The sequence below is a fragment of the Aythya marila genome (assembly GCF_965140915.1).
Source record: "Aythya marila genome assembly, chromosome: 4".
Classification (NCBI taxonomy): Eukaryota; Metazoa; Chordata; class Aves; order Anseriformes; family Anatidae; genus Aythya; species Aythya marila.
In genome coordinates, this window is record NC_139045.1 from 75408603 (window position 1) to 75422475 (window position 13873).

A 13873-nucleotide genomic window follows, 5' to 3' on the forward strand; every position below is an offset into this window, starting at 1 on the left:
TGGCACAAGGGACACTGCCATGGGGCTGCATCCCCTCATGGAGGCTGTCACTGCTGTGGGGCTGCATCCTCTCATAGGGGAAGACATGGGGTCGCAGCCAGGGGCCTATGTCCCCTCATGGAGGATGTCACTGCTATGGGTTTCTGACTTATCATGGGTGATGTCATGGGGTCACTGCTGTGGGATTGTGTCCCTTCAGGGGCACATGGCACAAGGGACACTGCCATGGGGCTGTGTCCCCTCATGGAGGATGTCGCTGCTATGGGTTTGTGACCCCTCATGGAGGATGACACATGGGGTTGCTGCCATGGGGCTGCATCCCCTCATGGAGGACATCACTGCCATGGGGCTGTGTCCCCTCACAGGGCGGATGACACATGGGGTCTCTGCCATGGGGCTGCGTCCCCTCACGGAGGATGTCACTGCTGTGGGATTGTGTCCCCTCATGGAGGATGTTACTGCCATGGGGCTGTGTCCCCTCATGGAGGATGTCACTGGTGTGGGGTTGTGTTCCCTCATGGGGGATGTCACTGCTGTGGGTTTGTGATCCCTCATGGAGGATGTTACTGCTGTGGGGCTGTGTCCCCTCATGGAGGACATCACTGCGATAGGGCTGTGTCCCCTCACAGGGGATATCACTGCCATGGGATTGCATCCCCTCACAGGGGATGACACTTGGGGTCACTGCCATGGGGCTGCGTCCCCTCATGGAGGACATCACTGCCATGGGGCTGCGTCCCCTCATGGAGGATGTCACTGCTGTGGAGTTGTGTCCCCTCACAGAGGATGTTGCTGCTATGGGTTTGTGACCCCTCATGGAGGCTGTCACTGCTGTGGGGCTGCGTCCCCTCACAGGGGACGACATATGGGGTCTCTGCCATGGGGCTGTGTCCCCTCATGGAGGCTGTCACTGGTGTGGGGTTGTGTCCCCTCACGGGGGTATCACTGCTGTAGGTTTGTGTCCCCTCATGGAGAATGTTACTGCTGTGGGGTTGTGTCCCCTCACTGGAGATGTCACTGCTATGGGGCTGCATCCCCTCATGGAGGATGTCACTGCTGTGGGGTTGTGTCCCCTCACTGGAGATATCACTGCCATGGGGCTGCGTCCCCTGACGGATCCTGTCACCGCCGTGGAGCTGCATCCCCTCACGCCCACCTCCCCCTCCCGCAGCCACCTCCCCACCACCTTCCCCCTTTTCCCCTCCCTGCTCCCGGCCATCCCCTCTCCCTCCGGGGGCCGGCCCCGGGGCTCTCCCCGCCCCGCTCGGGGCCGGGCTCCCGGCAGCGGCTCCCCGGCAGGCCCCGGCTCAGCCCCGGGCTCCCCGCACTACAACTCCCGGCGTGCCCGAAGCCAGGGCTCGGCCGAAGGGGAGCAGGGAGGGCCGGCAGGTAGTAGGGGAGGCTCAGCCCGGCTCGGCTGGGCTCGCTGTGTGCCCTCCGGAGCCTTCCCCCTGCTCCTCCTCCTCCTCCTCCTCCTCCTCCTCCTCCATGGAGCGGGGGAAGATGGCGGAGCTGGAGAGCCTGGAGACGGCGGCGGAGCACGAAAGGATCCTGCGGGAGATCGAGAGCACCGACACGGCCTGCATCGGCCCCACGCTCAGGTATGGGGCTCGTGGGGACACCCACGGGGCTTGGGGGGCACCCACGGGGTTTGGGGAGCACCCACGGGGCTGGATTGGGGCACCCCGGGGTGCTCCCCCCGTGGGCAGGTGCCTGCTGCCCGAGGCTCCAAGGGGATGTCTCCAGCCCTGGAGGCGGCGTGAGGAGGAAGGGGATTCCTTTCTGCAAGGGAAAAACCCTCCAGAAAGGAGAGAAACCCCCCAAATCGCTGGATTTGGGGGCGTGGGAGGTGCAGGAGGTGATTGGGGTGAGGCTTGGCTCACCACCTGCCTGCTGCCCCTCTTGGTTCTCCGATTTCTCCTCTGCCACCTTCGGGTGCTGCCTCCTGTCCCTGCGCTGCTTTTCTCCTCGCCGTGCACAGCTGTGGTGTGAGGATGCGTTGGGTGTTGGACCACTTCTCCTCTCCTTCTCGGGGCCTGCGTCCTTCCAGCTCGTCCCCGGGTGACAATAAGGAGCTGTCACCCATCCCGTGGTGGCACCTGTAGGACGGGCAGGACGCAGGAGGAGAAGGACCACGAGGGTTTTGCTGCCCTTGTTTTTTTTCCCCCAGCACTTGTCAAAGTTATTCCTCAACCCCTTGTCCGCCCTTCACAAAAACCGTGACTAATTGCGGAGCGGGCACAATTACGGTCCTGATGAGGATGTGAGTTAATGCTTCTGCTTGCTTAATGGCTCCTTTGTTCTCCCCTTAAACATCTTTTTTTCCAGCGGTTTTTGTGGTGTCCATCAGCTGGCAGACCCCGCTGCCGAGCTCTCCTGTCCGAGCAGTGCAGGTGAAGGCAGCCACTGGCCCCACAGCTCCGTCCCTCAGCTTTTCTTCTCCCTCCTGCTCCTGCCCGTGGCTCTGGGTCTGCTCCTCGACCCCATATGTGTTCCCTTGTCGTGCCCTTTAGGGTTTTGCAGCAGGAGTTTCTGCTGTGTTGTTAATTGGGAAGATGTGCGAGCTGGCTGTGCCACCGAACCCTGCTTTCTCAGGAGGAACCGTCTGATGTATTTATTTTTAATCGTGATATTTGAGGTGAATTCTGCCCGTTTGAGGGCTGTTCTTGCCAGGCAGGCGCCATGCTGGTAGTGTCGTGGTCCCGATAGAAGCCACGGGCTCGATTCAGCAAACTGCAAACACCTCCTGCCCCCGTTTAAAGTGGAGGAAGTTCCCCGGGGAACTTCACGTGAAAACCAAAACGCGTTAACTCATAACGCCGGGCACAAATGTGTTCGTTATCTGCTGGGAGGTTAACGATGCAGACGGGCAGAGCTGTTTATAGCTCGCTGTAAGGGTTTCACCTTCATCTTTCGCTTTCTCTCTATCAGCCCAGGAGCTGCTGAGCTTGCAATCACGGTGCCAGGTGGGAGCGTTTAGGTACAAACAGCCCTCCAGCCCCCTGTCCCATCCCCTCCACAGCAGCTCTTCCTTTCTTTTCAGTGTTTGAGCTTTACAGAGTCATGGTTTTAAATGACTCAGGTGGCTTCCTTTAGAAATCAACGGGTTTAAGCTGTCTGCCTTGCCCTGATGCTCCAGTGCAGGCAGAAAGTTCAAGGCAAAGCTTTTTGTGCGTGGATCAATAGGATGCTGGGTTCATCTTGCTGGAAGGGCTGCCTCTTTGTTTATTTTTTTCTGACTTTGCAGTTTTATTTCTGAAGTCCTGCAAACCCTTTAAAGGTAAAGTGAGCGGCGGTAGCTTTAGTAAAAAAAAAAAAAAAAAAAAAAAAAAAAAAAAAAAAAAAAAAAAAAAAAAAAAAAAAAAAAAAAAACCTGAAAGAACTGGTTAGAATGGCTGGGAACTGCCAGGATTACGTGTGGGTGGCTCTTCTTGCTCAGTTTCACAGAGCTAAGCGCAGTTAGTCTTGTTCCTTAATATTAAAGGTTGATGTGGAGGCTTTATATTTATCTTTGCATACTCACAGAAGGAACACTAATGAGCATCCGGGGCGAAGCAAGGTTTGTCCTTCGCTGCGTTAACTTCAGCAGTGGCACTTCATCAGGACTGTTATCTACACGAGCAGAAATGCTACCTGCTCCGAGGATTTCTCGAGTTTAAACTGAAGCAGCTCGGGGTAAACATGATGTGCTGGAGAGTCCGGGAATGTGGATGATGGAAACTTGGAAAAAAAAAATAATAAAAGAAAAGGTGACTCACTGCTGGGAAGCATCATGGAAGAAGTGTGTCTCAGGAGCCGGGCTGGCTTCCCTTCTAGGAACAGAGATCCCAAAACATGGTTCAGAAATAGGCTGTGCTGCTGGGCTCCTACCTCCAGCACCAGCTTTTTTTTGCAGAATTGCAGTGTTTTCAGGGTCTGACACGGCAGAGCTAGGTACCACGATTGCAGCTGGCCCCGTGTTGTAGGGGCACGGCGCTCGGTGCTGAGTTGGTATCATCAGAGGGTGGCCGAGGGGTTAAGATGGTAAAATGAAGGTCCAGCTAATTCATCTGTCTGGGTGGGTTTGTGTCCCACCCATCAGGGAGAGCTTTCTGTTAGGGGAAAAAAAAAAAATTAAAAAAAAAATCAAGTGTAGTAATTCTCACCCTGGGGCGGGGGAAAGCCGCGATGCCTTCTTGAAGTCCCTTCCAGCCCCGTTTTTTTTTTTTTTTTTCCTTTTTTTTCTGCTGTTTTCTTTCTGTGATTCTGGGAGTCAGCAGGATGGGCCGGGCCTCCATTGTGCGAGGCGCTGTGCAGATGTGGGACAGAGCTCTGCCCCTCTCCTAAATATAAAACGGGAGACGGGGGCACGCGAGGGAGCGTTGCGACAGCGCTGGGCTGTGTGACGAGCGGGGCCCGGCTCGTGGCCTGCTGCGCTGGGGGCTCTCAGTATAAAAATATTTAATTTCTATTTTCTATATGCGTGTAGATTCATACCTGACAGCCAGCGTCGCTGTGTGCGAAGGAGGACGCCGAGCAAGTTGAGCGAGGCTCTGTGGGGACCCCCTCGGGTCCGCGATGCTCCTGGAATCCCAATAATGCGTTTCAGGATGTCTTTCCTGCTATTCAGCCCCTACTAATTATATCCATTGCTCCTAATTCCACTTCCTTCTGCTGTTCTAATTCCGCTTTTATTTTTTATTTTTTTTCCCCCCTTTTTGTTACGCTCCTTGATTTTTGCAGAGTATTTTTGCATCTCCTCTCTCCAGGTTTCTAAGAATCCCGTAAATCTGTGGGGTCAGGTAACCTTCGAGGGAAAAGGAAACCTGCTGGCCTAAAAGCTCCTCTGGACCGAGCTGTGACTTCAGAGCACTCTAATTATCCTTACACCCAATTGACCCATGAGGTTTGTTGCTCTTCAGCGAGCTTTTTGTCCCCTTGGTATGCTTTTTTGGGGACAGGGAGCTAGTTTTTTGTCCCCTTGGTATATTTTTTTAGGGACAGGGAGCTAGAGCTGGACCTCTAACTTCTCCCGAGCCCAAGTGAAATGCCCAAACTCCAGCTCTGTTTTCTGTGCTCTGCTCCCGGCTCATAAATGAATGACTCAGGCTGGGGCAGGGTTATTCTCCACGACAGCCCCTGTACGTGGGCCGTGCGGCGTCACTCGCTTCTCCCCGTGAGCCCTCGTGGTTGTATGACTTGCTAATCATTTCACATTTTTTTTTTTTCTCAGTTTCAGCCTGCGGATATTTTGCTGTCACTTCCCCTGCTACTCCGCAGTGTCCTTTAGCAGCAGATGTCACCTCACGGTTCAAATGCACACTTGGATTTTTCAAGCGACTTCTTCATCTGCTTTGCAGTTTGCGCGGCTCGAGCTTTTTAAATCAGCCACTGCTCAAAATGCCGTGCCTTCCTCGCTCTCAAGCTGCGTTTGCAGCTTTTTTGAAAGCGGGGAAGGATTTTTAAGCAATGTTTGATAAATTAAAGCAAAAACCCCTCCGGCCGCGCAGACGTAGCTACGGCGTTCCTGCCGCCTCCTCAGCGCTTTCGATGCGGATAAAATTCTGTCTGTGCTCTCCAGGGTAGTCTCCTGTTCGTACACCGAGCAGCTCTCTTCTCCTCAACATCAGAGCAGGATTTATTACTTAATGCAGAGCTATTTTCTTGGGATTTCAGTCGCTGGAAGCTGTGGATCGTGCTCCTCCTTGCTCCTCCTGCACCTTTGTACTGGAGGCTGCTGCAGCGGGAGCTGCTGGGAGGGACCGAGGTTTGCAAGGGATTGTTCTCCGGGGCTGCCTGATCTCAGGAGTTGTTACCCTGCCAGCTCTTGTGTCATCTGCAAATTATATCATCGAGCTCCTTTTTTTTTTTTTTTTTTGTTGGTTTGTTTCCTTTTTAGATATATATTTACTTTCTGGATTGTTCCTCGGTGGTTGCGATTTTTATCGGTTACGGTAGGGCTTGTACTTACCTGAACCCCTTCAGCAAGCTGACAAACGTTAGATCTCGAGCAGCAATTAGTCGTTGCCTGCGTGCTTTGGTGCAGAGCTCTACTTTTTACCAGGAGCTGGGTATCTGGCTGCTAATTGTGCTTGTTCGGGGAGATTACGGACTTGTTTAACCTAAGAATGAAACCGAGCCCACTTGATAGGGTGTAGTTTCTCCTAAGCAGCTCTTGGCGGAGATTAAAGCAGGGCTGTAATTAGGCTCCATTCTCTTAATCCTTTATCGAGTTTTCCACGACTGTGTTTGGGATTAGCGTTGTCCCGACTGACCCAGAGCTGCCTGGCTGACCCTTTTCTCACCCCAGCAGCGTGCCACCTTCATCCCACTGCCTGCATCCACCCTGTGCCATGGTCCTGCTTCAACACCAGAGCCAGAGGCTCCTTTTGGAGCTTTCTGGGCCTCCTGATTCAAAGGGATCACAAATATTATTTTCTGGGAGCAAGGAAAGTAGCCTCTGAGTGCTGCTGACTGCGCACCGAGGCACTGTACAAATTTTGGGGGCGCACCGAGCTCCCCTCTCGCTGCTCCAGGCTGGAGCCTTGTTCTGCAGGACAAATAGCAGCAGCTTGCCGGGGTCCTGGCTCTGTCACGGCCCTGTGCTATCCCATTTTTTGGTGCAGAGCTCTGGAAACGGGGGCTTGGCTCTCACGGACAGGGTCAGGCAGGCGGTGGGGCTCTTGTTTGTCCCTCCGAGCGCCCAGCGCCTCCTCAGCTGGAAGGTGTGTCCGTAGGGAACCAGACCAGCAGTGGGGCTGGGTGGGAAAAAAGGACCCAGCTACGTGAAAACCTTAGCTTAGGAGCTTAAAAAAAAGCTTAGGAGAGCTGGATGCCTTTGTCCAGCCCTGCCCTGACCTCCTGTGCTGTGAAAATGGGCACAGAGCCGGCAGGTGAGTGCTGGGTGCTTCCTGGGGCTGCCACAAGTGACCTCCCCTGTCTTTCTTTTCCTCCTCCCAGGTGTCAGCATGGCTCAGGTGGGTGCTGAAACGTTGCCCTCCCCTTTCCCTCTTTATGATTTCAGCTGGATCACTTCACCCCAGCTTCATCTTGGGCTCATTTTATGGCATCCCAGTGCCCAGAGCGGCACGATGGCTGGGTGCTGAGTCCAGGGGCCAGCTCTGCTGTTAAATATCTGACATCCACAGCTTGGCTTGCCCTCTGCGAGCTGCTTTAGTCCCTCGCCTGGCAGAAAAGTGCTCGGCTGGGGAGTGGAGCTGCTTTACGGGGGGTTGGCAGGGAGCAGGAGCAGCCAGCCTTCAGGGCTGGGTGCTGGGCAGGACGGGCAGCCGGGCTGGTCCTCGCCTGCTGCCGTGGGTGAGACGAGGATAAGGCTCTGCGTCGCAGATGTGAAGCCAGGGGCAGCGACAGGCGTTGGGTTTAGGAGCTTCCCAAGGAATATTTCAGCAGGGAGGCGTGAAGAGGGCACGGTGGGCGTCCTCCTGCTCGCGCTACCGACTACTGCGCTGTCCTCCAGCCACAGGGCGGGCTGGGATCTCCTACACGTGCTGGGACCAGCCACCAAGCACCCTATTGAGGTCCTGGGACGGGTAAGAACTGAAGAGCACTCGAAAACCACGCACAAAATCAGTTTTTTTTTTTAAATAACATTTCTGTGCTACCTGCGGTGATGCCAAGGGCCGGCTGCCGGCGAGGGAGCGCGGCGGAGAAGCGGCGCGGCGCAGCCCGTCCAGACACTCACTGCTGGCCGCAGAGCTTGCTGAGGAAGCTGCTTGTGACAACTGTAAATTGCCTGCTAATAAAAGCCTCGCAGGATCTTTTGAAGCATCTTTCAGCCCGTTCTCCTGCCACCCAGACGGGGAAACTGCAATCTCCTGCAAACGAGCCTGTGCCGCTGCTCATATGCACTTAATTAAGTGTCTTATAAAAGGCAGCTCGTTGCAGTGCTGCTTGAATTATATTAGTATTCCCTTCTGGTCAGGCTGGTGCTCTTCAGCTTTGTGTTTTCTGCTGTGGAGAGGGAACAAATAATAACCAGCGAGGGCTCCTGTGAAGTAATTCAGCACCAGCACTCACGGTCCATCAGGAGACGGACGGCCAGCCCTGCCCGGAGGTGTGCTTCATTTCTCCATGCCAGCTTTTAGGAATCCTTCGTCCAGCAAGCCCTGCCTGGAGGTATGCTTCACTTCACGCTGCCAGCTTTTAGGAACACTTCCTCGCTTGCAGCATTAAGGTGCTGGAAGCCACTTTGGGATGGCGAATCCCTGTAATTGTGTAACCCTTCTTATTTCAGTCCGTGCCCCGGTGCAGGCTGCAGGGAACAGCTCGCAGGAATGCGCTGCCTGATTATTTATAGCTTGCGTTTTCTTCCTTTTTTCTCCCAGAAGTACATTCCTTTCTGGAGTTTAATGAATCACTGTCAAAGGACAGATTACCGAGTGCCTGTTCCTGTTCCGGGGGCTGTGGAAGTGTGTCTGGGCTCTTGGAGCTCTCCGAGTTTGTTTTTCTGCTCGCCCCCCAGGCGCCTTTGATGCCTGGCAGCGGTGTTGTGAGGTCGTGAGCTAAAGGGAGAGATTTCCCTGCTATCATTAGGGAAAAGCAGCCGTAGGAGCCTGTGCTGCTGCTTCTGGAGCTGTCCCTGCGTGAGTTTGCAGCGTTTCCTTGGAGCTGGCAGCTGCCTTGTGGTGTCTACCTGCTCTGTCCCCTCTGTCGTGCTCCTCCCGGTTCCACTTCCAGTGGTTTGAAGCTTTTTTTAAATAAAATATCCATTTATTCCATGGATGCAGAAGCCTAACAATATGTATTTTGTGATTGCCTCTGCCCAGAGGAGAGCAGACAGCCTCTGAGGGGGGGAAAAAAAAAAAAAAAACAAACCATGAAATGACTGGGATTGCTTAACCCGGAGAAGACAAAGCGGGCGTGTAATTCATCTTCAGATACAGACCAGACTGTTGAAATGATGAAGAAGAGCTTTTCTATTAAGTAAAAGCTCCAGAATTGCTGTATGTTATTCTTACAGCATTGCTGCCTGTTCCTGAGGTCTGGGCCCCAGCTGCAGCAGTGGGGGTTTGGGATGAACGGAGGGGATTGCTCTGGGATGGATAGCGAAGAAAATCTTGCGCCTGTTCGTGCCGGTCACATCAAAGGCTCTTCTTGTTCCTTGTTTTGTCTCTGAGGGTGGTGAGGAGGGGGTGCTGATCAAACTGCACGCAGAGCAAGCACAGGCACGTGCATTTAGTTTCTTGCAGTTTGCTCGTGAGCTTCTGCCAATCTCGTCCCCACAGCTTGGTCTCATGGCTCAGCCAGCTATTGCTCTAACGTTTAAACATTTCAAGGTGATGAATTCTGCAGCTTACTTGCGTGTTGTGCACTTCTTGAGGGTTTCAGATTGTTTTCTGCTAGGACAAGGCCTGAGCTGTCACGAAGGATGATGAGAAATCGTCGGTCAGTTGTTGTCTTTTTTTTGTTTTCCCTTCTTTTCCCTGTCTTTTTTTTGTTTTTCAAGCTGGAAGCTCTGAATCAATTCAGTCAATTTTCCTGCTAGCACTGCTCTGAATCGCTCAGGATCCCTGTTCCTTTTCCTGGTGTCTTTTCTCGTGGAGCTCTCACCTTTTTGCAGCGACGCTGGTAAGATGAGAGCTGCACGTAGAAATAAAGCTGCAGATTCAGTTCTTGAGCTGGATTAAGCAGCACGGTGATGTTTTAGGCTCTGCTTTCCCTTCTGCCACCCGAATGCCACCCGAAGAAGCTGTTCCCTTCTTACTCCATTGCACACTTACAAATTTGCTAACTTTTTTTTTAAGGAAGCCTTTTCCTGCTCTGCAACGGGCTGGGATCTCCACGTGCTGCAGGAATTGGTGTCCCGTTTTCCATCCTTCCCTTCTCTCGCAGTAACAGCCACACCAGCACTGGGTTCTTGCTGATCCCATGTCCGTGGCTTGGCAATTTTGTGTGGTTGTGAGCAAACACAACTGCTCATTTTGCTCTGCTGGGCTTAATATCTTCTGTGAACACCTCAGTCTGTGGCTGCAGGAGAGGTTTTGGTGCAGAAACTCCTTAGACCCACAGCCAAGCATTTTGCCAGCTGTTCCACGCTGGGTTTGTTTCCCCAAAGAGCTCCCAACCCCTCGCCTCCCTCTGATGTTTGAATAAGCTAGAAGCTTTCGTAGATTAAGAAATCAGCTTTTAAAAGGTCCTTTTCTTTTTTGCATAGCTTATTTTGCCATTGCATTTGTGCTCTTTAATTTTGCAGAGCTGGAAAATTTCTCTTATTTCTTGAAAATCTGCTGCTGAGGGGGGTGCGTGTGTACGTGAGCGTTTGAAGCCTTTATTCATCGCTGGTGTACTGCTGGCTTGGAGCATATAAATACATCTTTTAAGCAGTTACCTTGCCACCCCCGAGCTCGTAATACTTCGAGCTGTTCCTTTTTAATTTCCTTTTTCACGCTGTTTCTCTGTGCCTGTAAGAGTTTTCCTCCTGCTCCCACAGGGGTGCGGGGTTTGGGGCTCCACGGGGCTGCATCACAGATTCTGAACGCTTCAGAGGCTGGGAGCTGAGGCACCTTCTGGAGCCGTCCTGCCTCAAACCCAACAATTTGGGAACCTGAAGCCTTAGCTGTGGGGCATCTCGTCTGCGTGAGGGTGCTAGCAGCATCTCTGCGAGGCTGGCTTTGCTCCCAAGCGCGTGGCACTCGAGGTGTTCCCAGCAGGTACGTGCCTGAACTCCTGGGGATGGCTCCTTCTGCTCTCGCTGGGTTCGAGGAGCCTCCGGGATGGTTTTTCAGCCAGAGCAGCTCCTCCAGCTGCCTTTTTGGCTCTCCTTCTTTTCTGAGGGCTCGTCGGAGGCAGCGGGCTGGCTGGGTTATTTGTGGGGTGCTCCCCGCTCTGATGCGAGGATGCTCTGTGCTCCTGTCTGCTGGAATTTCCTCCCTCCCCTTCCAAATTGGTTAATTAGCACAGATCATTAGCTCTGCTGTGGGGTTGGCCTTAGGGCTGGCAATTTGCTTGGGCAAATGCTCTGCTTTGTGCTCTTCCAGTCACTCAGAGCCAAAGGGGCTGGGCAGCAGGCGAGCAAATCCTCATTTCTGCTGCTTCTTGGGGTGGTTATTGGCACCAGCTGGGGGTGAGGCTGTGTTTTGGGGTTAAAACCCCAAAAGCCTGGTGCCTTTGGGGTTTTAAACTGTGTGCAGCAGTGAAGGAAAGGTGAATATCTGCAGAAGTGGCTGCACTCTTCCTGAAATCCCCGTGCTTTAGCAACCTGTGACTGGAAGTTTTACAATTTTTTAATACTTTGCTTCTGGCCTGGGCTCTAGCGGGTGGTGAATGTGTTGGTGCTGTCACTGGTGCCAGTGGGGAGAATGAAATGAAGCCTGGGAGCATTGTGCATGGGGAGAGGCTCTTAACAGGGCTTCAGAGCGTGGGGGACAGAAGTCACCTCAAGCCCAGACGTCCCCACAGTCGCTGCTTTGCTCCCCGTGCCAAAAGGGAGCTGCAATATCCTCGTCCTCTTCTCTGTTCCTCTCCCTGAACCTGCTGATGGTTCACGTGCAGCCCAGAGGAGCTCTTTGCCCTTTTCTGATCAGAATTAATTCCTTGCCTCCCTTCCTGCACTAAATAAAGCCCCGAACATCGCTGCACCTTGTGGGACGTGGGGCTGAGGATGCTGCTGAGCTCTGTGTGGCTTTCTGAGCTCATGCAGGGCTCTTGGAGCCAGCACAGCAAGTCTCCTCCTTAAAATCTGCCCGTGAGGTTCAGAGATGTGCCAGGTCTTCCATAAAAGGTTTCTGAGAAGCGGTGCTTTGCTTTTTTTAACATTTCTTTCGCCGTTCAAGGGGAACGGAAAGGGAAAAGCTGCCTGTCAGGAGCGTTTTTTTTCCCCTCTCTGCTGAGTCACGACGACTTCCAGGGTAAGGTAGGCTCCTGGGAGCACGGAGGCAGCGTTTTGGCCGGTGCACGGAGCTGTGGACTTTGCTTTCAGGCTGATGTCTCAAAGCTCAAACGCGTGAGCAGCGCTGATGGGAGCGGTGCGATGAGGAAGGGAATGAATCTGGGCAGAGGCAGCGATGCCAAAATCGAGCCAGGGTCCCAGATTTTTTTTTTTTTCTTAATTGATAAGAAGCAGAGGTTGCTTGATTTCTTGGGTGTGAGCTTCCGTGGTAGGTGTAATCCTCTAGAATGTGGTGCCTGTTAAAGGAAGATCTTTTTATTATTTTATTATATCCTTAGTATTGCCTTTGTCAAGCTAGCTTCCTTCCTGCGTTGTCAGAAACTAGAAAGCATAAAGACCACTTGAGCCATCTTCCTGATCCATTTCTTTCTTCCTCTCTCTGCTTAGGAGAGCCTCAGACCCCAGAGGATTAAAACCTGAGTTTGCTAGAGGAGCAGAGCCCCAGGGAAGGCTGGCAGAGGTGTCGGTGCCCTCCTCAGGCTGCCTGTTCCTGCCAGCATCGTGTGCTGCTTCACCTGTGAGCTCGTGGCTTTGAGGTCCCGAGTGAATTTACCCGTGGCTGCTGCTCGGAAAGCCCTCGTGGGGCTTTCCTGGGTAAGACGTTGCTGTAGGGAGAAGTTTCCACTTCGTGCTCAGCTTCTTTGGTAAGGAGCTGGGCCCTGGATTAAGGCTTTGAGCTCACAGGCTGCCGTGCTAATCGTGTGTTAAGGGCGGGTGGAGGTCTGCTCACCGTGAATTCCTTGTGTCAATGGGTCTTCTGGACCCATTTCTTGCACAAATCAGAGAGATTTCTTTTTCCCTTTCATCAAAACGACGGACCCCTGCAGAGTCAGGGTCCCCCTCGGTGTTTTGTGCCTCTGCATCCTTCTGAAGCAGTGGAAGAAGATGCAGTTGGTAGGGGGTGTCCGTGGGGTGCCTTGCAGCTCTGCCTCCCAACACAGCTGCTCGTCAGGTGGCTCACCCATCCTCTGCCTCCTCGTGCTGCTTTTCTTCCCTAAAAGGTTCGTAAAGGTGGGAGAAACTTCACAGCTTGGAGTCAGGACTCAGATTTGTTGTCAAGCCCTGTTGCTTCTGCTTGCATCTCGCAGCCCAGCACCTCTGGGGGGGTCTTTGGGCTGTAGGAGGTCTCAGGGACCCGAAGAGGCTTTTTGGGGCTGGCAGAGCAACGAACCCCAAGGGCTTGAATGCTCCTTACACCGAAATGCAGGAGCTCGACTTGCTCGTGTTGGGGACGTGCTGCTTGTGTTACTGATCTCCTTCTGCTGCGCTGCCCTGCGTGCTCGGAGAAACGGTTACTTCTTGGTGGGATCCATCCGAAATGCTGGATGTCATTGCCCTTCCTTTGCATTTAAGTGCTAGAAAAACCCCAATCAGAGCTTTCCGAGACCCTGCCCTCTCATGCAGGGCCGTAGGAAACATCTCTTTAGGAAACAAAGCAAGAGCAAAGCCAGGCGGGGGGATTATCTTGGTTATCACTCCTGCAGCACAGCCGGACCGCTGCCAGGGGCGGCCTTCAGCTGGGTTCCTCTGGCCCTCCGAGCTGCAAATGCTGCAGGAAGAAAGGGATGTTTACGGTCTGGATGCTGATTTTTGGAGTTGGCTGATTTGCCCCAGACTTTAGGGATTTTGGTTCAGGTGTGGGTTTGTCTTGTGGTCGCTGGAGGTCTGCGTGGCAGCCTCCGGTGACCAAAAATGCTGCCTGCCAGCACCCGGCTGGTGGAATAAAAATAAGATAATAAATGAATGACACAAATGTTCTGGGGATGAGCCAAAGCAGGTTTGCAATACTTACATGTGGATGGTTCATCCGTGTCTGCCTCTTTCTGCCCGCTAGCAGCACTTGTAGTGAAATCATATTAAGAACAAGGTTTTGGTTCTGAATTTATCAATTAACCAAAAAAAACTCACAAAAAGTCACAACAGAAACCCAACAAACAACAAAAAACCCCAAACAAAACCACAAACTCCGGTGGTTTTTCCTATTTG

At 53.1% G+C, this 13873-nt stretch overlaps 1 protein-coding gene across 3 annotated transcripts in view; it reads left to right on the forward strand.

Annotated features, from left to right (window-relative positions):
• The first annotated feature begins 1294 nt into the window (after positions 1-1294).
• Positions 1295-13873, forward strand: part of EXOC6B (exocyst complex component 6B) — a 271111-nt gene continuing 258532 nt past the window's right edge. For all 3 annotated transcript variants that reach the window (XM_082759193.1, XM_082759194.1, XM_082759196.1), the window contains exon 1: positions 1295-1601. In XM_082759193.1, the coding sequence (XP_082615319.1) occupies positions 1489-1601 (113 nt within the window). In that variant the 5' untranslated portion in view covers positions 1295-1488. The remainder of the gene's footprint in view (positions 1602-13873) is intronic.